Source organism: Sebastes umbrosus, chromosome 5 (genome assembly GCF_015220745.1).
Source record: "Sebastes umbrosus isolate fSebUmb1 chromosome 5, fSebUmb1.pri, whole genome shotgun sequence".
Lineage (NCBI taxonomy): Eukaryota > Metazoa > Chordata > Actinopteri > Perciformes > Sebastidae > Sebastes > Sebastes umbrosus.
The window spans coordinates 34,219,964-34,243,593 of NC_051273.1; the positions used below are offsets into that span (position 1 = coordinate 34,219,964).

The 23,630-nt window shown below is 40.7% G+C and overlaps 1 protein-coding gene and 2 long non-coding RNA genes across 3 annotated transcripts in view; 2 read left to right on the top strand and 1 right to left on the bottom strand.

The window, feature by feature from the left end:
• Positions 1-3,706: 3,706 nt before the first annotated feature.
• Positions 3,707-20,324, bottom strand: LOC119487933. Its single transcript, XR_005206827.1, has 3 exons — positions 19,626-20,324; positions 16,959-16,964; positions 3,707-3,719 (listed from the first exon to the last, which is right to left on the bottom strand). It is a non-coding gene; the product is annotated as an uncharacterized LOC119487933 (long non-coding RNA).
• slc5a9 (solute carrier family 5 member 9) overlaps positions 3,728-23,630 on the top strand; it is a 34,013-nt gene continuing 14,110 nt past the window's right edge. The window contains exons 1-10 of the mRNA XM_037769014.1: positions 3,728-3,872; positions 7,047-7,168; positions 8,805-8,876; positions 9,968-10,072; positions 10,987-11,151; positions 14,310-14,415; positions 20,949-21,029; positions 21,244-21,449; positions 22,545-22,680; positions 22,951-23,058. Of these exons, the coding sequence (XP_037624942.1) occupies positions 3,848-3,872; positions 7,047-7,168; positions 8,805-8,876; positions 9,968-10,072; positions 10,987-11,151; positions 14,310-14,415; positions 20,949-21,029; positions 21,244-21,449; positions 22,545-22,680; positions 22,951-23,058 (1,126 nt within the window). The 5' untranslated portion in view covers positions 3,728-3,847. The remainder of the gene's footprint in view (positions 3,873-7,046; positions 7,169-8,804; positions 8,877-9,967; positions 10,073-10,986; positions 11,152-14,309; positions 14,416-20,948; positions 21,030-21,243; positions 21,450-22,544; positions 22,681-22,950; positions 23,059-23,630) is intronic.
• Positions 15,145-19,570, top strand: LOC119487932. The gene is made up of 5 exons (XR_005206826.1): positions 15,145-15,303; positions 15,507-15,645; positions 16,704-16,773; positions 17,536-17,698; positions 19,264-19,570. It is a non-coding gene; the product is annotated as an uncharacterized LOC119487932 (long non-coding RNA).

Here is a 23,630-nt window from a genome sequence, read left to right on the forward strand (position 1 = left end):
GACAATCATCGACATAATCAGCTCCGTTTGGTAAAATAATCAGTAGCAATCTATAACAAAATGATTTGCTTATTCTACATAAACTATAAAAGAAACTATTCAATTACATGAATATTTTTAATGAATATGAAATATCTCTGCATGTTTCCCCTTAAATAAACAGTCTGATGAGCATCTGCACTCAAAAACCTGTATTCTGTATTTCTGTTACGAACAGATCTTCCATCCATCTGCAACCGCTTATCCCGTTAGGGGTCGCGGGGGGGGGCTGGAGCCGATCCCAGCCGACATTGGGCGAAGGCAGGGTACACCCTGGACAGGTCGCCGGTCCATCGCAGCAGATCTGTCAGTTTATAAAGTTACTGCTCAAGCCAGCGACACTTTTTCATATTTATGTATTATTATCATGAATAATCTTTAGCAAGTTATCGGTTTGTATTTGTTTTCACTCAGTCACATTTAAGATATAGCCTATGTACACACGTGGAAAAAATTGTTGGTCACTTCTGTTAAAGAAAGAAAAACCCACAATGGTCACTGAAATAACTTGAAACTGACAAAAGTAATAATAAATAAAAAATTACTGAAAATTAACTAATGAAAATCAGACATTGTTTTTGAATTGTGGTTCAACAGAATCATTTTAAAAAACACTAATGAAACTGGCCTGGACAAAAATGATGGTACCTTTAACCTAATATTTTGTTTCACAACCTTTTGAGGCAATCACTGCAATCAAGCGATTTCTGTAACTCTCAATGAGACTTCTGCACCTGTCCACAGGTATTTTGGCCCACACCTCGTGAGCAAAGTGCTCCAGCTGTCTCAGGTTTGAAGGGTGCCTTCTCCGAATGCATGTCTCAGCTCCTTCCACAGATGTTCAATAGGATTTAGATCAGGGCTCATAGAAGGCCACTTCAGAATAGTCCAATATTTTGTTCTTAGCCATTCTTCGGTGTTTTTAGCTGTGTTTTGGGTCATTATCCTGTTTGAGGATCCATGACCTGCGACTGAGACCAAGCTTTCTGACACTGGGCAGCACATTTCGCTCCAGAATGCCTTGATAGTCTTGAGATTTCATTGCACCCTGCACAGATTCAAGACACCCTGTGCCAGATGCAGCAAAGCAGCCCCAGAACATAACCTAGCCTCCTCCATGTTTCACTGTAGGTACAGTGTTTTTTTCTTTGTGTGCTTCATTTTTGCGTCTGTGAACATAGAGCTGATGTGACTTGCCAAAAAGCTCCAGTTTTGTCTCATCTGTCCAAAGGACATTCTCCCAGAAGCTTTGTGGCTTGTCAATATGCATTTTGGCAAATTCCAGTCTCGCTTTTTTATGATTTGCTTTCAACAGTGGTGTCCTCCTGGGTCGTCTTCCATTAAGTCCACTTTGGCTCAAACAGCAACGGATGGTGCGATCTGACACTGTTGTACCTTGACCTTGGAGTTCACCTCTAATCTCTTTGGAAGTTGTTCTGGGCTCTTTGGTTACCATTCGTATTATCCGTCTCTTCAATTTGTCATCAATTTTCCTCTTGCAGCCACGTCCAGGGAGGTTGGCTACAGTCCCATGGACCTTAAACTTCTGAATAATATGTGCAACTGTAGTCACAGGAACATCAGGCTGCTTGGAGATGGTCTTATAGCCTTTACCTTTAATATGCTTGTCAATAATTTTCTTTCTCATCTCCTGAGACAACTCTCTCCTTAGCTTTCTGTGATCCATGTTCAGTGTGGCACACACCATGATACCAAACAGCACAGTGACTACTTTTCACCCTTTAAATAGGCAGACTGACTGATTGAACGTTTGAAGATATGTGATGCTATTTACAGGACACACCTTAGTTTAATATGTCCCTATGGTCAAATTATTTTCAATCTTTTCTAGGGGTACCATCATTTTTGTCCAGGCCAGTTTCATTAGTTTGTTTTTTAAAATGATTCTGTTGGACCACAATTCAAAAACAATAGCTGATTTTCATTAGTTAATTTTCAGTAAATTTTATTTATTATTACTTTTGTCAGTTTCAAGTTATTTCAGTGACCATTGTGGGTTTTTCTTTCTTTAACGGAAGGGTACCAACAATTTTGTCCACGTGTGTACATATAGTCTTTACCTTTTCCTTTAAACAATCTGATCATGTCCAAATGGAATAACAGAAACCGGCGTCGCTTCAGATATCCGTTTCAGCAGCGTTTTTCAGTCGTCCACTGAACAAATCTGCTTCGCTTTGAATGAATCCAGCTGTCTACACAGGCTGCCAGTGCTTCAAAACAAAATATAAAAAATTAAGACAGCTGAAGTGCATGAAAGAGTTGCAGAGATACACATCAATTTGCCATTACATTAGACCCAGAGAAGGTCTAAAGTATGTACCTTTGACCTTTAAGAAATATGGCTATACTACTATGGCTGTTTAACGCTGCGTTTTACGTCCGTCAGGAGAGCTGTGTGCTCAGCACAGGGCACCTGGATAGCTGGTGTCTATCTTGGCCAGGCTTTTGAATTGTTTGCCCTCCCGCTGTCAGTTAAATACATCACCATCTAACCCAGGGTCAGCAACCTTTACTATCAAAAGAGCCATTTTAGGCAACAAAAAAAAAAATCTGTCTGGAGCTGCAAAACATTTGAGCGTTGTGATGAAGGTAACACAATTTATAGTCTAAGTATATAGTTTATAAGTCTAATGCAGTGAGGGCCAAAAAGCAAATGTACTACGGAGTATAAGGGCCACATTGAGGGGAAAAAAATCGGATTTTTCCAGAATAAAGTCATAACTTTACGAGAAAAAAGTCATAACATTATGGGAATAAAGTAGTAACATAACGAGAATAAAGTCATAACTCTACAAGAAAAAACATTGTAATATTACAAGAATAATGTCATAACTTTAGGAGAACAAACGCTATAATATTACAAGAATAAAGTCATAACTTTACGAGAAAAAAAGTCGTAACATTGCAAAAAATAAAGTCATAACTTTACGTGAAAAAAAGGAAAATAACACGTAAAATTACTACTTTATAATATTATGACTTTATTCTCATAATACTACAACTTTTTTTCTCGTAAACCAATGACTTTATTCTAGTCTCAGATTATTTTTTTTTTGCCTCAATGTGGCCCTAATACTCTGTCGTAGCGTCGTACATTAGACCTACAACAATGATAAATAAAAATGAAAATGTAAACAAAACACAGTTTTTCATTTCCATTTTTAAAAATCAACAGGGAGCCACTGGAGAGGAGCTAAAGAGCCGCATGTTGCAGACCCCTGGACTAGCCTAACATCTTAAACAACATGCGTATTATTTTGCTAAATGACATGTTCCCTCATAAATTAAATCGAGGTAAATTGGGTCAGAGGAAAAAGGGCCTTTGGATGCTTCTTTATTGAAGGATTAAATATTAGTACACACCTTGATGAGACATTTACACACTTATGAATAACATGCCAAATTAAGAATTTATAGAACTATACAGGTCTAAGTTCCATACAGGAGCAGCATACTGTCACTGACCCGTGTAGCATTAACCTATTAAATGTGGAATCAAACTACATCCTACATACTGGACTATACCCGTAACCACCTGTGGATCACCTTTTAAATGTGTGTCAGTCTTTGCCAATTCTAGCTAACCAGTGAAGTTAGCCTGACTTGATAACAGACTGATTAATAATTAAGCTTCAGGTGGACTCCACAGATTCACACACCTCTGTCAGGTTTATACCAGCAGGATCGACTAACTCGGTTACACAGAGTCTGAAGAACTCCCTGGAGGAAACGCCGGAGGACTGAGTGTCTGTAAAGAATCAACACCATCTGGAAGATTGGAATCAACATGTCTGCCACAAGTCTCCCTACAGGTCTGACTTTTTTTAACTCAAATGTATACTCGGAGGCTCCATGTATGAAAACAGCAACAAGCTTTATTTTTTTATAGACAGGGAAGCAGAGATGTGTGTTGCGGACTCAGCAGAAATGGTCCGTATTAGCGTTTCACCTTCAGCCTTTGCTTTGTAAGCCTATTGTCCTATCTAGAGGTAATGAGGAAGTAACAGTTGAACAATGTGTCTTTGGTGCCTGTTTGATGCAAGGCCCTGTAAGTGGTAAAGACATCTTCAAGTCAATTACACTTCCATAATTAAGGATGCAGGAATAAAATTCACATCTATAACTATTTTTGTGCACTACTGGAGTGTTGGTTTTGGTATTTCCTCAGAGCTCTGACTGCCAGGACTTGTGTTAAAGGTCCCATATCATGCTCATTTTCAGGTTCATACTTGTATTTTGTGTTTCTACTATAACATGTCTACATGCTGTAATGTTAAAAAACACTTTAATTTCCTCATACTGTCTGCCTGAATATGCCTGTATTCACCCTCTGTCTGAAACGCTCCGTTTTAGCGCATTTCAGCGGAATTGCAACGGAATTCCGTTGCTTTAGACAACAGCTTGGGTCCATGTTTACTTACTTCCTTTCAGCTGATGTTTTTTACATACACCGCAACAGGAAATAAACCGGGAAACATTTAGAATGTTTTACGTTTAAAACCGTGTAATGGTCTAAATATTGTATATTTGTGACATCACAAATGGACAGAAATCCTAACGGCTTGTTTCAAACGCGCAATTTCTGAATACAGGATTTGTGTATTTCTCCGTATATTGAGCGTTTTGATGTTTAACAGTATTTATATAGCATTTAAACCCGCTTTATAATGTAAAAGACCTGAAAATCTCACTTTTTACAATAAGGGACCTTTAATCAAGATGTAGCTCTGAGTAACTGGAGGGACTTCCACCTGACAGAAGAGTAGAATTATTTTCAATATAATTTCCATGCAAACGCATCTCCTGCATCCAGAAAGCGTGAGTTAAGTGTTGATGCCATTTATTAGGTTTTAAAAACAGAATCGACTCATTAAGGGGCGATAGTGTGACGGACCTGCTGAACACTAATCCTGTCCCTTGCTCGTGAACACATCTTGTCATTTTGCAGCATTTCGCTATTATAAACTATTATCTATTATAAACACTAAAAAACACTGAAATAGAGGGGGAATCCCTTGACTCGTGGCAGTACTAATTATCCTCGATGACTAAGGGAGGAAGGGAAAGCGGTCAGTGTGCTACTATAGAGGGGAGGGGAAGAACAGTCCAGACTCCAAGGGTCAGCTGGTTGCTTCTTCAGTCCATTAACTTTCAAACATCAGTCTTCTGAGCCATACTGGCTGAGAAATGTATTATACTGGTTCTGTCTTGAATAGTCTTTTACCCCCCCAAACATCTGGGCATTGGATAAGTCATTACATGTAAAATGGTTGAACCAGCCATCGTAATAATATGTCAAGCATATTTGATATACATATCTATTAGACTTGTTTTGTAACTGTGTCCTGAATTGAGGCGACTTTCACTAATGAAGGGGAATGTGTGAAGTGTTAGATCCAACCAACGATCAACCAGTTCTCTCTAAAAAAGCTCAGATGTTTACATTTCTAATTTATAAATAAATAATTGAAGCCACAATTTATTAATTTGTGCACATAAGATATAATTAATGTCTTTAGTTTACCTTAGCCATTACATTATAATATAGTGTTATATTGACAATATGGCTAATGACACAAGGACTAGTCATTCTGACGACACTGACATGTTCATTGACATATATATATTTACTTTGGAGAGATAAACTGAGGAGTTTGAGCAAGTTACGGGCTTTCGCAGGTAATCCATCGTGTGGTGCCGTTTGTACGAATTATTTTGAGAAATGCGCTTATTGTTTTGCAAATGTTAAAGGGAATGTTTGTAACTTCTTACACGTATAAATCTACCGGGTCGGTGTCCCATGCGAGCTTGCATATGCGCGCTCGCATGTGGCTACGCTGTTCAGACAAGACTCCAACACAAACTACACAGAAGCACCAAAACCGCAAAGTTCTATTTAGCGAAGCGCGTCTGTTAAACAGTGTTCACAGTGTGCCGCGGTCGGAGGACATGGGGGAGACTATAGCTTTGGTCTCCAGGGCCAGAGTCTCTGCTGTACTGCCTTACTTCACTCACACACCGCGCTCGTTCTCGCTCCACCTCATGTTCATGTGCGCACACTCCACACTGCAGAAGAGTTAGTTTAGCTCTGAGAATATCTAGTGAATGTACAGTGGACGTTTGTGCAGAAATAAATGCTGCTGCTCCTCCAGACCAACAGAGGTTTCCCGTGTTTTGTGAAGTAAGGGGGCTCCGCAGCGAGAAACGTTATCGTCTCCAACCGGGTGCCGGTGTCTACCTCCGGCTGCGGTCGGAGACGATAAAGTTTCTCTTCCTGCTTCAGCCTTAAGCCAACATTAGGATCAGCATTGATTCATGGAGAGACCTTCGTCTGATCAGCTAACATTACTGCCAAGCAGCTGAAATATAGTGATATTGTGGTTTTAGCTGACGTGTGTCGCCTCACTGTTTTGAGCGATGCTCGTTCATGTCTATGTAGAGGGAGCAAGCGCGAGCCCGACACTGACTTTCGTTGACTTAACGACCACAGGTGTCGCTGTTAACAAGCATTTCTGAAAGTTACAAACAGTCCTTTTAAGGGTGATTCGAGGAATGTACCAAAGCGACTGAGGAAAAAATTTAACTATGACTTTGAAGCTCTAAAAATTGCCATTTCATGGGTTGAATATGGCTCAGCGTGCCATCTAGTAAATCAGCCCTGGACCTCGCAAGGCCAGTGCTGACATAAAGTCCACCGGTTTGGGGTTGGGCTCAGACCTTGGGCTGAAGTTACACTTATATATCAGACTATGCTTCTCAACTATCTCAGAATGGTTAATAGTTTCAACCAGACCTTTTTTGTGCTGCGCTGGCAAAGGCAACAACACAAATAAATTCAACCCCACTGCTGTCACAGCTGACATTCTTGCATCCTCTACGGTTGAGTGACAGCTTGTACTTGTACTTTGTATATATTGTACCTACATTATTTCTGCTTTGATATAGCTAAAATTATGTCATAGTGACGTCCTGTTCTGTACTTGCAGGCAGCAGCAGCTCCTCTGGGTTTACCACTGCAGCACCTCCCAGCGCAGGTCTCCGTGTGGGTGCCGCCGACATCGCTGTGGTCGTCGTCTACTTTATTTTTGTCATGGCGGTTGGAATCTGGGTAAGCCCTGGAAATGGCCCAACTCAATTTACACTTGCACCTGTTAATGACCATTATTCTTAATAATATCTTAAAGGGACAGTGTGTAGGACTTGGTGGCATCTAGTGGTGTGGTTGCAGATTGCAACCAACCGAGCACCCCTCCGCTCACTCCTCCCTTTTGCAACGTGAACCGCTGAGTGCAAAACCATGATAACGCCGTTGGCCATCCTTACCATAACCACTCTAAAAAAGAATACACTGGCTCAACTTAAAAAAAAATGTAGGTAACAATTTGCATTCATCTTTTTGAGAAGTTCCAACTATGGCATTCTTTTGTCTTTTGTAGTCTGACTAACCCAATTAATGAAGTTCAACCAACATGATTTGCTTTGACCTCTAAAGGCTTAATAAAACCAACTTAATATTAATCCAAACATTGTGGTGATATGAAGTTGTCAAATTACTTTATTTAAGCTACTCTTACTTATTTATTTTAACTCCATCCTACTCAAAAACGTCCATGCACATTGTTACCTTAATTTTTAAATCACTTCACTTAAGTCAAAATAAATAACACATTTCAGTTCCAGTTTTTATGATCAAACAGTTTATTTTAGATTTTTTAAACACTTTTTGTCCAACTAGTTTCTTTTAACCATGAATATTGTTTATACCACGGTGTGTGCACAAAACCATGTCCAATGTTCCTCATTCCCAATGAGATCAGCACAGTAACTGAAACTTTCACCAGGAAACAATCAGTCAAACGATCTCCTGAAATGTGTCCAGCTCTTCACTCACAACTTTGTACTTCAAAAATAGAAATAATACAAATATCAGAACTGAATTTAAACAACCTACACTCCATTAGCAGTTTATTGGATACACCTGGCTTAAAATAATGCAGTTTATCATGACAGTCCTCCAATAAATCCTCCCTTCGTGAAGGTTAATCATGGTCAGAGATGTGTTGACTCAACGTCATGGTCACTGTGCTTTAGGAGCAACGGACGTCAGCTGGCAGGTACCACGGTTTTACACTCTGCGGCTCACGTTATCGCAGTTTCACAAGCGTGTCGGAGAACTACGGTGGCCTTCAGGTAATGTAAAAACGTGAAAGGCCCTCTCTAGAGCCAGTGTTTGGTTTGTCCGTTCTGGGCTACTGTAGAAACATGGCGGAGCAACATGGCTGACTCCGTGAACAGGACCCGCACCCTATGTAGATATGAAGGGCTCATTATAAGCTAACAAAAACATTCTTAGTTTCAGGTGATTACACACAAATTAAATTATAGTTATGAATATTTCTGCTAATAGATCCCCCTGAAATGATTCACACTGTTCCTTTAAGACATAGCTCAACCCTGTGAGGCTACACTAAGTCAAATTTAACTAATAACTATTTTTGGATTCCACAATTTCTATTTAAGTATCCTAAAACATGCCCAGAGGAAATATGCTAAACCCTGGATACTATGAGGTACCTGCCGAAGAGCCAGTTTGGGCTGATAAGATAGATGTGATATGATAAGGTGACAGAGTTTCAAGTCCTTTAAATGTTTCTGTACATGCATTATACTTATTTATTTCATAATCTAGGTTACCTACACATCAATTTTCAGTTTTAATTGTACCGCTGGCCTCTTTTCTATAGGCATCAGCGCGAGCCAATCGCAGCACTGTGAGGGGCTACTTCTTGGCTGGCCGTTCAATGTCTTGGTGGCCTGTGAGTACCAAACGTCTCACTGATGATATGCATGATGTTTTGTCCTCAATTCAATGTTAATGTGCTATATGCAATATGGCATTGTCAACATATTATACATTTCTTTTGTCAAGATTTTTGTTTGGTTCCAGATTTTCTGCTCTAACACCTACGTTAGCATTACAGAACAGATATTCTGACACAGTCAGGAGTCAGTACCCAATAGAAGGTAATTATTGAACAGTGTAAATAGAAAAAGAAGCCAAACGTGTGGTGCATTCAGTTACTGTAGTAAAAGAAAAACTTGTGTTATTCTTAACTATGATATATTATATACACTAACACCTCCCTCAATTCTAGTATGCCATGCTAAAATACCATTACTTGATATACGGTAGCTGTCATGGAGAGCCACAATGGACTGTTGCTTTAAAGCTGAAGGCGAGATTAGAGCTAATATGATTATAAAAAGTTATTTTTATAAAACGGTCGCTATATCGTGGCAGTAGTACATGAAACAGGTAACCTGAAAAATATCATGTGCCTCAGTGTCCTCTGGTGTCCTCCGGTGCTCCTAACGGCATCTGCAAGATTTCACAGACCGGAGGAAAACAAGCAGTAAGAGCTGACCTGAGGTCTGCTGTCCAGCTGTCTATGAGAGCCGGCTGTCAATCACTCGCGAACTCCGACCAAACGGTCAAACTAAACAGCGCTGATCAAATATGAATCAATATTATGTTACGTTAATGCCTATTTCTCGCCGCAAATGTTTTCAGAATCATCTTGTAGTGCACGGTTTAGCTGTAAAATGAGAAAGTTTGTGACGCCTGGTGAGGGAACGTCTGGTCACATTACCGGAGCACAGCCAATAGGAACGCTCTCTCAATGAAATGACCTGTGATTGGTAAAAGATTTTTCTAAAGCCTGAAAACAGAGCCATGAGGAGGAGCAGAAGTCTAATTATCTCTCAGAACACTTGATTTACAATATGCTGAAAGGTTATTATGGAATTATTACCCAACGATGCCAAAAATATACTGCCTACTGCCACTTTTTTTTAAAGTAAATATAAGCATTTCTTGTTTCTGTGTATTATCTGTATGTGTTTACAGATTGGAGCTTCTCTGATGTCCAGTAATGTTGGAAGCGGTTTGTTCATTGGTCTAGCGGGAACAGGAGCAGCCGGAGGCATCGCTGTCGGGGGATTTGAATGGAATGTAAGGAACACCGTCTGGGACTATGAGATTTTGGGAGAGAAATGGGCCACTTGTTCACATTTTCTTTTGCCTTATCTACTATATAAAATATATATATATGCCCTACAACTCAGTTTTTAGTGGAAGCACCTCTGGCATCAATTACAGCCTTGAGCCTGGATGAATAGGTCTCTAGAGCTTTGTAAATCTTGACATTCCATTTGATCGGTTTGAGATCTGTGGCTGGATGTACAAACCATGCATAGGCATTTTCCCCACACATAAACTGGTATTCATAATAGAATAATGTGTGCCTTCCGAGAAACCTTCCAATTGGTGGACGACCCGCTCTATCTCCTGAGACACATTAAACAGTACAATAGCAGACATTACTGACAATGTGTTGCTGAGCCTGTGTGTGTTTCCAGCCTGTTCTCATTCCCAAGGCGTCAAATACCGACGCTTTGTCACGGCCATCGGCGTTCAATACCGCCGCACAAGGCACCCTTTAGCATTGGTATGGGACGCACCGGGATTTCCATTAACTACAACGTAAACCCATCTGCAGCGACAGTAAACGCTCAGAGAAAGTGCTGGGTCCAAGTGTGGATGGGTCCAACAAACACAAGGCTTTCATCCAGGAGTCCGCTGTTCGTGTCCCGTGCGTCACAATCAGCTGTTCGTTTGTGTACCGTGTTCACAACGTCAAGTCACATTTTCACTGTACAAACGCAGTAATTTAAAGCCCAACCATGTTGTTTTTTCCTCAACCTAACTAAGTGGTTTTGTTGTCTGAACTTAAGCAAAGTGTTTTTGGTTGATTCGCAACATTAAGGACGTGTTTACTGCGAGCCAAAAAGTGACACCCACCGAGGGGTCTGACAACGCGTCAGTATTTGACGAGTTGAGATGAGAGTGTGTCTGTATTCCTGCAGGCGGCGTGGGTCCTGGTGGCTCTGGGTTGGATCTTTATCCCTGTCTACATCTCTGCTGGTGTGGTGACCATGCCTGAATACCTGGCCAAACGCTTTGGAGGCCGGAGGATACGCATATACATGTCTGTTCTGTCACTCCTCCTCTACATCTTCACCAAAATATCTGTAAGACAAACACACACACACTCACATACAGACGTAGGCAAAGTTGTTGGTAACGTTCCGTTAAAGAGAGAAAAACCCACAATGGTCACTGAAATAACTTGAAACTGACAAAAGTAATAATAAATAAAAATTTACTGAAAATGAACTAATGAAAATCAGCTGTTGTTTTTGAATTGTGGTTCAACAGAATCATTTTAAAAAACAAACTAATGAAACTGGCCAGGACAAAAATGATGGTACCCCTAGAAAAGATGTAAAATAATGTGACCATAGGGACATATTAAACTAAGGTGTGTCCTGTAATTAGCATCACAGGTATCTTCAAACTTGTAATCAGTCAGTCTGCCTATTTAAAGGGTGAAAAGTATTCACTGTGCTGTTTGGTGTCATGGTGTGTACCACACTGAACATGGACCACAGAAAGCTGAGGAAAGAGTTGTCTCAGGAGATCAGAAAGAACATTTTAGACCTTCATGTTAAAGGTAAAGGCTATAAGACCATCTCCAAGCAGCTTGATGTTCCTGTGACTACAGCTGCACATATTATTCAGAAGTTTAAGGTCCATGGGACTGTAGCCAACCTCCCTGGACGTGGCCGCAAGGGGAAAATTGATGACATATTGAAGAGACGGATAATACGAATGGTAACCAAAGAGCCCAGAACAACTTCCAAAGAGATTAGAGGTGAACTCCAAGGTCAAGGTACATCAGTGTCAGATCGCACCATCCGTCACTGTTTGAGCCAAAGTGGACTTAATGGAAGACGACCCAGGAGGACACCAAATCATAAAAAAGCGAGACTGGAATTTTCCAAAATGCATATTGACAAGCCACAAAGCTTCTGGGAGAATGTCCTTTGGACAGATGAGACAAAACTGGAGCTTTTTGGCAAGTCACATCAGCTCTATGTTCACAGACGCAAAAATGAAGCATCCAAAGAAAAGAACACTGTACCTAATGTGAAACATGGAGGAGGCTCGGTTATGTTATGGGGCTGCTTTGTTGCATCTGGCACAGGGTGTCTTGAATCTGTGCAGGGTGCAATGAAATCTCAAGACTATCAAGGCATTCTGGAGCGAAATGTGCTGCCCAGTGTCAGAAAGCTTGGTCTCAGTTGCAGGTCATGAGTCCTCAAACAGGATAATGACCCAAAACACAGCTAAAAACACCCAAGAATGGCTAAGAACAAAACATTGGACTATTCTGAAGTGGCCTTCTATGAGCCCTGATCTAAATCCTATTGAACATCTGTGGAAGGAGCTGAAACATGCTGTCTGGAGAAGGCACCCTTCAAACCTGAGACAGCTGGAGCAGTTTGCTCACGAGGAGTGGGCCAACATACCTGTCGACAGGTGCAGAAGTCTCATTGAGAGTTACAGAAATCACTTGATTGCAGTGATTGCCTCAAAAGGTTGTGCAACAAAATATTAAGTTAATGTTACCATCATTTTTGTCTAGGCCAGTTTCATTAGTTTGTTTTTTTAAATGATTCTGCTGAACCATAATTCAAAAACAATAACTGATTTTCATTAGTTAATTTTCAGTGATTTTTTATTTATTATTACTTTTGTCAGTTTCAAGTTATTTCAGTGACCATTGTGGGTTTTTCTCTCTTTAACGGAACGTTACCAACAACTTTGCCTACGTCTGTACATTCATATGATATGATATGATATGATCATTTCAAGGCATGCGGAGGGGGAGGGGGCTATATGCATTGCACACATAGGCCTAGAATACTGTTGAGTAGTTAGAGAACACTTTTTTAGTCGGACATCCAGGCCAGGCACCAGAATGAAGTGACTGAGGGGGCTGTTAAAATGGCGAGGGGACGCTAAATATATTTAGAATTTATGAACGATTATCTTTCATAATCAGCAGGGGGAGGGTGGGTATAGAAAGTCAAGTCAATTTTATTTGTATAGTCCAATATCACATCTCAGGGGGCTTTACAATCTGTACAGGATACGACATCCTCTGTCTTTTACAGTGCGACCCTCTCATCGGATAAGGAAAAACTTAACCCGAAAAAAACCCTATAACAGGGAAAAATGGAAAAAACCTCAGGAAGAGCAACAGAGGAGGGATCCCACTTCCAGGATGGACAGACGTGCAATAGATGTCATGTGCGCAACCACAAAAAGCAACCAAACTTAAGAAACCGTGTTCCGTGTATCGATCTCCTCCGCTCCGTTTCAGTACCCTCCACACACAAGATGCATGCATACATGTTAGAGCAGGCTTTAGTTGAATGCAGGTAAACGGTCCGCGTTTACGGAACCTAATCTGGGAACCCACCGACTATCGTCTGACAATGATTTCACTTTTTCTTAGTTTAAAATTAGCAAACTGGCTACCGTGAAACCATCTGGTCGTACGCGTTTTCTCTCAAATCCAACCTCACATCTCAAGTTTCTAATTGGACCGTAAACGATGAGCAGCGTGCGGATATCCGCTGGCTAACACCAGAACACCAGAAATATAGCCCCCTTTCCCCCAGAGACTTATTCGTCATCATGTGATGGGTAAATGTCAAATGGCATCGCAGCAGTTTGGTTTGGAGAAAAAACACACAGTTGCAATTCAGGCTTATATTCATACAGATATCACTACTACTACTACTACAGGTATGGCCATGAGCTTTGGGTAGTGACCGACAGAACAAAATCGCGGATACAAGCGGCCGAAATGAGCTTCCTCCGTAGGGTGGCTGGGCTCAGCCTTAGAGATAGGCTGAGGAGCTCAGACATTCGGAGGGAGCTCGGAGTAGAGACGCTGCTACTTCACGTCGAAAGGGGGCCAGCTGAGGTGGTTTGGGCATCTGATCAGGATGCCTCCTGGACGCCACCCTTTTCCGGTTTTCCAGTTTTCCACGTCCAAATGGTAAGAGGCCCCGGAGCAGACCCAGAACACGCTGGAGAGATTACATATCTGGTCTGGCCTGGGAACGCCTCGGGGTCCCCCCAGGAAGAGCTGGAAAACATTGCAGGGGAGAGGGACGTCTGGAATACCCTGCTAAGCCTGCTGCCCCCTACCTCCTCCCCAACCCCCCGCTTCTGCGGTCTGTACAATCCAAGACACAGTAGACACATCTGTGTGTGTGTGTGTGTGTGTGTGTGTGTGTGTGTGTGTGTGTGTGTGTGTGTGTGTCTTACCCAGACAGATATATTTTCGGGGGCACTATTTATCCAGGTATCGTTGGGCTGGGATCTCTACCTGTCTACAGGCGTTCTGCTGCTGGTCACTGCTGTTTACACTGTGGCAGGTAAACACACACACACACACACACACTAACGTATCTGTCCTGCTGCTGTTATTTGGTGATACGTCGATGATGTGTCACTTTGAGTTGATCTTTCTGTAAGTCAACTTACAACAGCCTGCCTTTGCATCAATTCTGTCACTATTTTTCATGGATTTAGTAATGTTTCTGACTCTGGCACAGGAAGACGAATATCCTGCCTATTAATATATTAATAATGCCCTTATTGGTCGGATGTTTGTCCAGCCAGGTATAGGTGGTGATTCAGAGGTCTGGAGGCAGGCTACCAGGTTTTTTTTTTTACCAGGAAAGCAGGAGGATTCTGACACTACAGGCTGATTTGTTGATAGTCTTTAAAGGAATACTTCACCCCCAAAATGATCCTTCGTATATCAGTTACTCACCCAGTGTTACCTTGAATTCTTGAAGAAAATGTTTTTCACTCAAAAACGGAGAAAAGTCTTGATGAATCGAAGTAAACGGGGGGGCGTTTCACAACAGCAAAACTATATTAAGACATCTGTTTACAAACTCTTAAACAACTTGTTCAGAATAATCCAAGTCTCATTTATCCAGTCATATGCTCTTCAACTACTTTCCAACACTTTGATGTAAATTTACAGCGAGATTCTAACAGTTACCTGTAAAATGCTTTTACTGTATATTACTGTGTAAGCAATGCATTCTGGGAGTCAGAACGCTTGCTCCCATGATCCCAGCGGTCAAGTGTATCTGTTCACAGTAATCTGCTGCTGCCGCGGAGAATCTCGGGAAAATAAATTAACGGCTATTTTTTAAGTTCTCGCGCGTATTTTTTTCGAGTTGACCGTTGAGCGCCACAGCTCAACAGTCAACGGCTCAACAGCTCACTCTGGCAGCAGCAGCAGCATCGTTGTTGTTGGTCTGGGTCTGGGTATCATCGGATAATCCGTTACAGAAAACACACTAAAGGAAAGAACACAAAAGCATAAGAGATCCTCTTTAAAAGATTACACCACATTAACAATGGAGAATGCAACAAGGGAATTTTTTGTATCAATGTCTTTTTATCAGTCTTTCCGAAAAAGGTAAAAACAATATCCGATGATACCCAGACCGTTGTTCTCCAGCGTAACTTGAGGAGAGACAGCAGCAGTTTGGATACACACTTTTTATTTTCACCACCGCCAGTTCCATTTTGATCGTCAGACCAGACGAAGGGAAACTCCAGTGGTTACATTACGTTACTTCATGGTAAGTCAAATCATCAAGTTGTGTTGTACCTTTGCTAACACAGTGCATGTTCCTCCATGTATGTACTTAAGCTAGCTAACGTTAGGTCGTTAGCTGTTCGTAGCTTCGTCTATATTTCAATACTCATTAGTATCACAGGTAACAAACATCAGTAGTCTATCTTATATTCACGGTAGCTAGCACTAGCACATTAGCTAGCGCTAGCTCGTTAGCTAGCTGGTTTTAGCTTAGTCAGCATTTAAATTCTCAATATAATTACTAATAGGTAGCAACAATCTAAAAGGGAGACGAGGCAGTATCTCTCTTGTGTTTCCAGAATGTTCAACTGTCAATTTTGCCGCCATGCATGTGGTACTAAATATGCCTTTGTTAGGCATATGACAGTTCACCAAAACACCCCACACATCACATTTAAATGTGCTTTCCACGATTGTAACCGTTCATTTGGCAAAGTTACAGCTTTAAAATGCCATGTATATAGAGATCACCCAGATCAGAGGGAGTCAAGCTTGAGGGAAGGATGTTCTGGCATAAGGACATTAACATTAGATGTTTTATCATGCCACATCGATTTCTGTAGTGTCAAATGTGACAGCTTGTCTAAATTATTTTCTCACTTGAAGACTCACATTAAAGAGGGGAAACCAGTCTTATGTCCATTCACAAATTGTGGTAAAATGTTAACTGTGATGTCCACTTTTTCATCACACTTGTCAAGAACACATAAAGGTTGTGTAGTTGGTAATCTTTTGAGTCAGATCAGGTCAGGTAGAGATGATGGAGAGAATACTGTTGAGCAAGCAGGGTGCTCACATGAGCATGCAGGGGGCTTCGAAGAGAGGAGAGATGCCCTCATCTTGCAGGCGGATGTGGGTATAACTGATGTAGTTTATTTCAGATTAAGACATTGAAATTATTGAAATGCAATGAGTGGAGCTCAGTGTGATTTTTAAAATAATTTCTTTAAAAGGAAAATTGATGACAACTATAGTTAAAGCATTGTTTAATTGTATTAACATTAACTTAGAAATGCAATGCCTTTTTTGTCTCCTATATAGGTGTCAGACACAGCGGCGACTGTGAAGACATCCCTCACCCTTCCTGATAGCCCTCGGTTGATCGCTCTAGGTAAGCACTAAGCCCCACGTTTCTACTTACACTGTACTAGTGCACATATGCAGAGTATTTCTATTGAGCCTGTCAGAAGGCAGTTAGAAGGTGTGGGGCAGGCAGGAAGACGCTGCTTGCCGCTGGAGTTGGAGTTCAGTTGTAGTGAGTTTCTATGGTTATGTCTTCTATATTGTATATAATACACACACCTTTACATTCTTATAAATAAATACTGATTCATAAACAGTTGTGCATACAGAAATGGATAAATAAATACATAGATTTAGATGGTTAATAAATAGTTGACTCTATAATACATACACAGTAAGCTACGGAATAATAATTTCTCTGATTCTTCTCTGATATGTAAATAGTTTGTTTGAGCTTTTCTCTCACTCTCCGTCTGGATTAGGGTGTTCCTATAGCTTGTAAATTCGTTTGATATTCTCCCTCCCTTTGTAGATTTTATTTTATTTGTATTAACTTTTTTACTTGATTTCTCCTTCACTGCAACCGACCCAACCACGCGATGGTGTCCCAAGTATGTAAATGGCTACCTGGATACATCAAAGAGCAGTGCAGTAGATGAGTAGCATCTCACATCCTGCATCAAGAATTCCTGATATCTAGCGGAGGCTTACATTTTTTTAGAAAGGTTTTCAAATATCAGTTGGAAATGCCAATACCATACAAAAACAATAAAGCGGTAAGTGGCCACTTGATAATTCGTCAAATGGTCAATTTGGTTTTCAGCCTAAAGGTTTTTGCATTGTGTTTCAGGTCCAATGATTTCCGACCAGCGCTGGATGGTAAGCATCGAGGGTCAGGTCGTGTGTGAAGAGGCATTGTTTGCGTTGGGGCTTGCTGTTGTCTTAACATCCTACTACAACTTCAACCTCCAATATCAGGATCACGCTGCCTGCACACTTGAATTCATACAGAGGTAAGTTTGAATTCCATATAGTCATTTGTGTCAGATGTTTGGGCCTTACTATCTATGTGTGATAGACATACGATCAGAGAGTATGGTATGGAGAGTTCATTCCAAAATAAGCTTAAATGATCACTTGGATGCTTGGGTGTGTATGTGTGGTTCTAAAATATATACAAGAAACATAAAAACAGTATTAGCCTGCAATAATATCATTTCATATATAAATTAATAACCCATTGTTATTAGTCTTGAATAATTAAATTAAATAGACTGGTTAAGTTAAATGTAGGCATTCTGGTTTATACGTGAAATAAATTTGTTTTATCAATGTTACAATCAGTAGAAATACACTTAAACTCAATTGCCGGCTTAGCCAGATTGAGCAATTCTGTGGTCAACAGAGCCCTCTAGTGGACAAATAGCATGTACTGCAGCACTGAAAACGGCACATGGCGAAACACTGCAAATGTAATAAAGACATGCACTTATTAGGGCTGGGCGATATGGACAAAATCTTCTACCCTGATAAAGGTCATTTCATATCTCGATAAAGATATATATCACAATATAGCACATGTTCTGGTAATTCAATAAATAAAAAGTCCATATGAAATAAGCACATGGTAAAGTCTATTTTCGTATACTCCTGTGTGAATTAAATACTTGACAAATGAAATGTACTGAGTATTTGATCATTTTATACAGAACTTTACGGACAACAGATAGCCTGCACTACAACTTTGCTTGTGGTATACTTTGCAGAAGATTGTTTTCGGGTCTGTGTCTGACGTTCTAACGAGCTCTTCTTGTTTTGGTTGGGCTGAGTCTGAGAGAGTTTCTGCATGTTGTGCCCTCTCAAAGTAAAACAGCTGTTCGCTACAACTCCGCCCGGCTCGCTCATGGGAGAAGTTTGCCTTCAGGGCTTTCTGCCAGAAAGGGTTTATTTTAACCCAAACTACTACTAACCTAGTTTGTTTGTTGCCTAAAACTTAGAATATTTCTGGCAGAAAGCCCTGAAGACAAACTTCACCCACATGCTAGGGACGTAAAGAGTCGTACAAATGACATAAATATTGTAGTAAAACAGTTCAGCCACTTGTTTTTTGACATCACAATAGAAACAATATAGAAAAAAAAATCTAAACATAGACATTTCTTATATCGTTTGACGATATATATCGTCATATCGCCCAGCCCTAGTACATATGTACATAAATATCAAAGAGTCATTAAGTTACCAAAAACACTCAATGTTATATGCATATTCCAAAAGTGTGACACTCATAAAACATCAGGCAAGTAAACTATATTAGCAAGAAATATTTCACCATGTCCTCGTGTATCTACTCTAATATGCATTACAAATTACAAATATATATATATATATATATATATATATATATATATATATATATATATATATATTACAAATATAAAGCATGAAAAAGAACGATTTGGGGACTTATAATAAATCAGGTATTATTTATACTACAATATTTAGCGGTCTAATATTAGGTAAGAGGTGGTTTGATTCACATTTGTGTCTTTTTGTTTTACCTTGCTGTGCCTTGTAGAAGCTGTGTCGGGATCAACCCAGAGAGAGGGACAAAGGCACGACAGGGAAAGGTGACCAGCAAGAAGAGCGGGAAAATGGTCCATAAGAAAGTGACATCCCTGAATCCTCATGTTTGCACCCTCCTGCGGGAGCTCATGGATTTCGAGTGGGACTTTGTGAGTTTAACAATCACATTCCTGACTCTGTCTGTAGAGTTAAAATGCACACACACAAACCCTCCATATCTCACTCAATTACTGACAATCCCTTTATGTCTGTCTCACTCATTCACAATGTTATTTTTATTTAATTTTGTTTAAAATGTTCAACCTTGCATTATTTATACGTTTAATATTAAGCCAGCACACTGTATTGTTCAACACACACACACACACACACACTGTGTCTCTTACTCACTCACAACTCATCACACTATTTTTATTTGTAAGGGCTTGAGTATTTGAATGTTTTATTTGGATGTTATTTTCTGTCAAACTCAGGTTATTATAATAAACAAGAATAATATGAATATGCCATGTTGTTGTGTTTATTGTTCTAAATTGTTATTTTTCATTTGCTTGTTAGTTTTTATAGATGCTTAAAATACTGTAATTTGTGGAATTATTACAGGAAATTATTGGACATTTTGATTACAACAAGTTACTGTATATCTCCGATACAGTAGAGATACTGTAAAGTGTACAGTATCTTGCTGGTGAAACTGCTACCAATAAATTACTGTATTATTTGGAATTATTACAGCAAATTACTGTATGCCTTGATTACAGTAAGCTGTTGTATTCTTGCGATACAGTACAGATACTGTAAATTGTACAGTAACCTTACTGGCGAAACTGCTGCCAGTATTTTACTGTTATTTTTGAATTATTACAGCAAATTACTGTATGCTTTGATTACAGTAAGCTGCTGTATTCTTTGATACAGTAGAGATACTGTAAATTTTAAAATAAAATACTGGCAGCAGTTTCTCCTGTAAGTTACTGTAATTTTACAGTAAAAAGTTTTACAGTGTGATCATTGCTAAAATTTAAAGGTTTTTAGCGAAGATGCATGTGTTTGGGAAGTAGTGAGCAACAGAGGCGAAGTCCCTCCCCTTCCAGTGTCCCCCATGGGACCATGAGGTCTTACTAAACAAACTCTCCATAGAGAGTAAAAAAAAGAATTGTCCTAATACTCTGACACAACGTATGTTTTATTAAGGTTGTCAAAGTTAACGCAATAATAACGCAAATTTGTTTTGATGCCACTAATTTCTTTAATGCATTAACGTAACTTGCAGTTTTAAAGCTAGAGTGAAGATACTGACATCATATGAAACTAGAAAAACTGAGGTATCCATCGGTACCAACCGTGTCACACTAGCTTGTCGGGAAGAAGGTTAAATAACGCTCCAAATGTACGCTACCTTTTGGCGAGGAAAAACTGGCTTGGCCATTTTCTAAGAGGTCCTTTGACCTCTGACCTCAAGATATGTGAATGAAAATGGGTTCTATGGGTACCCACGAGTCTCCCCTTTACAGACATGCCCACTTTATGATAATCACATGCAGTTTGGGGCAAGGCATAGTCAAGTCAGCACACTGACACACTGACAGCTGTTGTTGCCTGTTGGGTATGAGTTTGCCATGTTATGATCTGAGCATATTTCTTTTATTTTTTTTTTATGTGTGTGTGTCTCTGTAGGTGGTTTGGCAGCAGTGATCTACACTGATGTGCTCCAGACTGTGATCATGGTGGGGGGAGCCTTTTCTCTAATGTTCATAGGTAGGACACACATGTGCCCATATATACTGTATCTATATATATATCTATGGGCATGTATTGTGCCCATAGTGTTATAGTTCTAAAGTAAAGTGTGTGCGTGCGTGCGTGCGTGCGTGCGTGCGTGCGTGCGTGCGTGCGTGCGTGCGTGCGTGCGTGCGTGCGTGCGTGCGTCTGTCTGTGTGTGTGTGTGTGTTTGTGTTTGTACATATTCCAGCATTCTCCAAAGTTGGCTGGTACAACGGCCTTGTTGATGGTTATATGTCAGCTGTTCCCTCGGTGACGGTCGCCAACACCACCTGCCACCTGCCTCGTAGTGACGCCTTCCACATGCTCAGAGACCCCGTGTCGGGGGACTTACCCTGGCCAGGTCTGGTGTTTGGGCTCAACGTACTGTCTACGTGGGTCTGGTGCACGGATCAGGTAGCTTCACCGACACTAGTAGTCCATAGAATCTTTGATCGGATCATCAGTCATTTTAAATGTGTGTATGTGCTTTGATGTGTGTGTGTTTTAACTGGTTATGAAACAGTCTCACTTTAATACTGATGCCTCTATATGACCTACGATGATTGAACTCTGTATCAGTAACAAGGAACAAACAAGACATATTGGCTATTTTACACTTTATTCATTTAATACACCGTCAGGAGCCTCAGTAGAGGTGGAAGATCCATACGCAGTCACAACAGCCTGGCACCTCCTCCTCATGCTGGTCACCAACCTGGTCACACGTTGCTGTGGGATGGCGTTCCATTCCTCAACCAGGATTGGTTGCAGGTCAGCCAACGAGGTTGTGTTGGTCACTCTAACACGTACAGCACGCCCAAGCTGATCCCACAAGTGTTGAATTGGGTTGAGGTGTGGAGTCTTGGCAGGCCGTTCCATTCTCTCTCCTCCCACATTGTGGAGGTAGTCTGTGATAACCCTGGCTCTGTGGGGGCGAGTGTTGTTTCTTGGAGGATGAAGTTAGGTCTCAGATTGTGGAGATATGGGATCGCCACTGGCTGCAGAATCTCATCCCGATATCTCACTGCATTGAGATGGCCTTCAATGATGACAAGCCTTGTTTTGCCAGTGAGGTAGATGCCGCCCCCCCCCAACACCATGACACTGCCCCCACCAAAAGCTGTTACTCCATCGGTGCAACAATCAGCATAGCGTTCTCCGCGTCGTCTCCATACTTTGACCCTGCCATCCAACTTTGGCAGACAGAACCTGGACTCATCACTGAACATGACATTCCCCCACATGTTCAGGTTCCATTGTCTGTGTTGTCGACACCAGCGCAAACGGGCCTGACGGTGAAGGGCAGTCATTGCAGGCTTCCTGGTAGCCTTATGAGAATACACTGTTTACCATTGGCAGAGCATTTTGGCAAATTTTTCTTGGGCGTGCCACTTTGGTCAGCTCATGTTGGTTTAAATGTGCTATCGTAATAAATTTGACTTGATGTATTATGTTCAACGAGGGTCCTCAAGTATAGAGAGAGTAATATGTGTGTGTTTGTGTGTGCAGATTATAGTCCAGAGGTCTCTGTCAGCCAAGTCTTTGTCTCATGCCAAAGGAGGCAGCGTGTTGGGAAGCTACCTCAAACTGCTGCCAATGTTCTTTGTCGTCATGCCAGGCATGATCAGCCGATCACTGTTCCCAGGTCAGTCTATCTGCCTCTCCTCTTTATGTTCGAGTTCATTCATCATTTTTGATTTGACCTCAATAAACCAGCCAAAATACTTTCATTTATCTAATTAAATATATTTACATCCGTCGTCAAATTCATGGAATTGAATGAATGAAATTCAACACAGTTTTCTAACTCACACATTTGGCTTTGAGAGACGGTGATGCATCGTAGAAGCTGGACAAAGATGTGTAACTAACTAACTCTAAATATCTGTTATTCTCTGTGTGTGTGTTGTTGTAGATGAGGTGGGCTGTGTGGATCCAGCAGTGTGTCAGAGTGTGTGTGGAGCTTCAGTCGGTTGCTCCAACATCGCCTACCCTAAACTAGTGGTGGAGCTGATGCCTGCGGGTGAGTCACACACACACACACACTACAAACACAAATATGCACACGCACACGTGCACACTACATACACACACGTGCACACACACACTAAGGTCTTGTTTGGGCCCTCAATGCATTATAAAATAAAAGCACAATATAATAAAAGCACAACATCAGCATAATCACTTCCTGTATTAGATTGTTTTGTCCACCTTTACACCGTCACTGTGTGTGTTCTTTCCAGCTTGAGGGAGCGAGATGCTGTCCAGCTCTCTCACAGTCACTTGTTGACCTGGTAAACTCACCTGAACCTGTCTGCAGAATGTGGGCAGCCGTTGTGTCCCTCACATTTATAGGCTTATTGAATGAACTAATGTATGAGTTATCTTTACACTTAAACCCCCTCCCCCCTTAAAATAATCTAATTTATTGTCATTGAATGAGAGTGAATTTATGTTTCTAGTAAAACAATACACCATCGTTGTGATATGTCTTGATACACCTTACAGTGAAGGTGTCAGTAAATAAATATCTAAACATAATAAATAAGGTTTAATGATCTCTAATTATAACAGTTCTGATCGGTCAGGAATAGG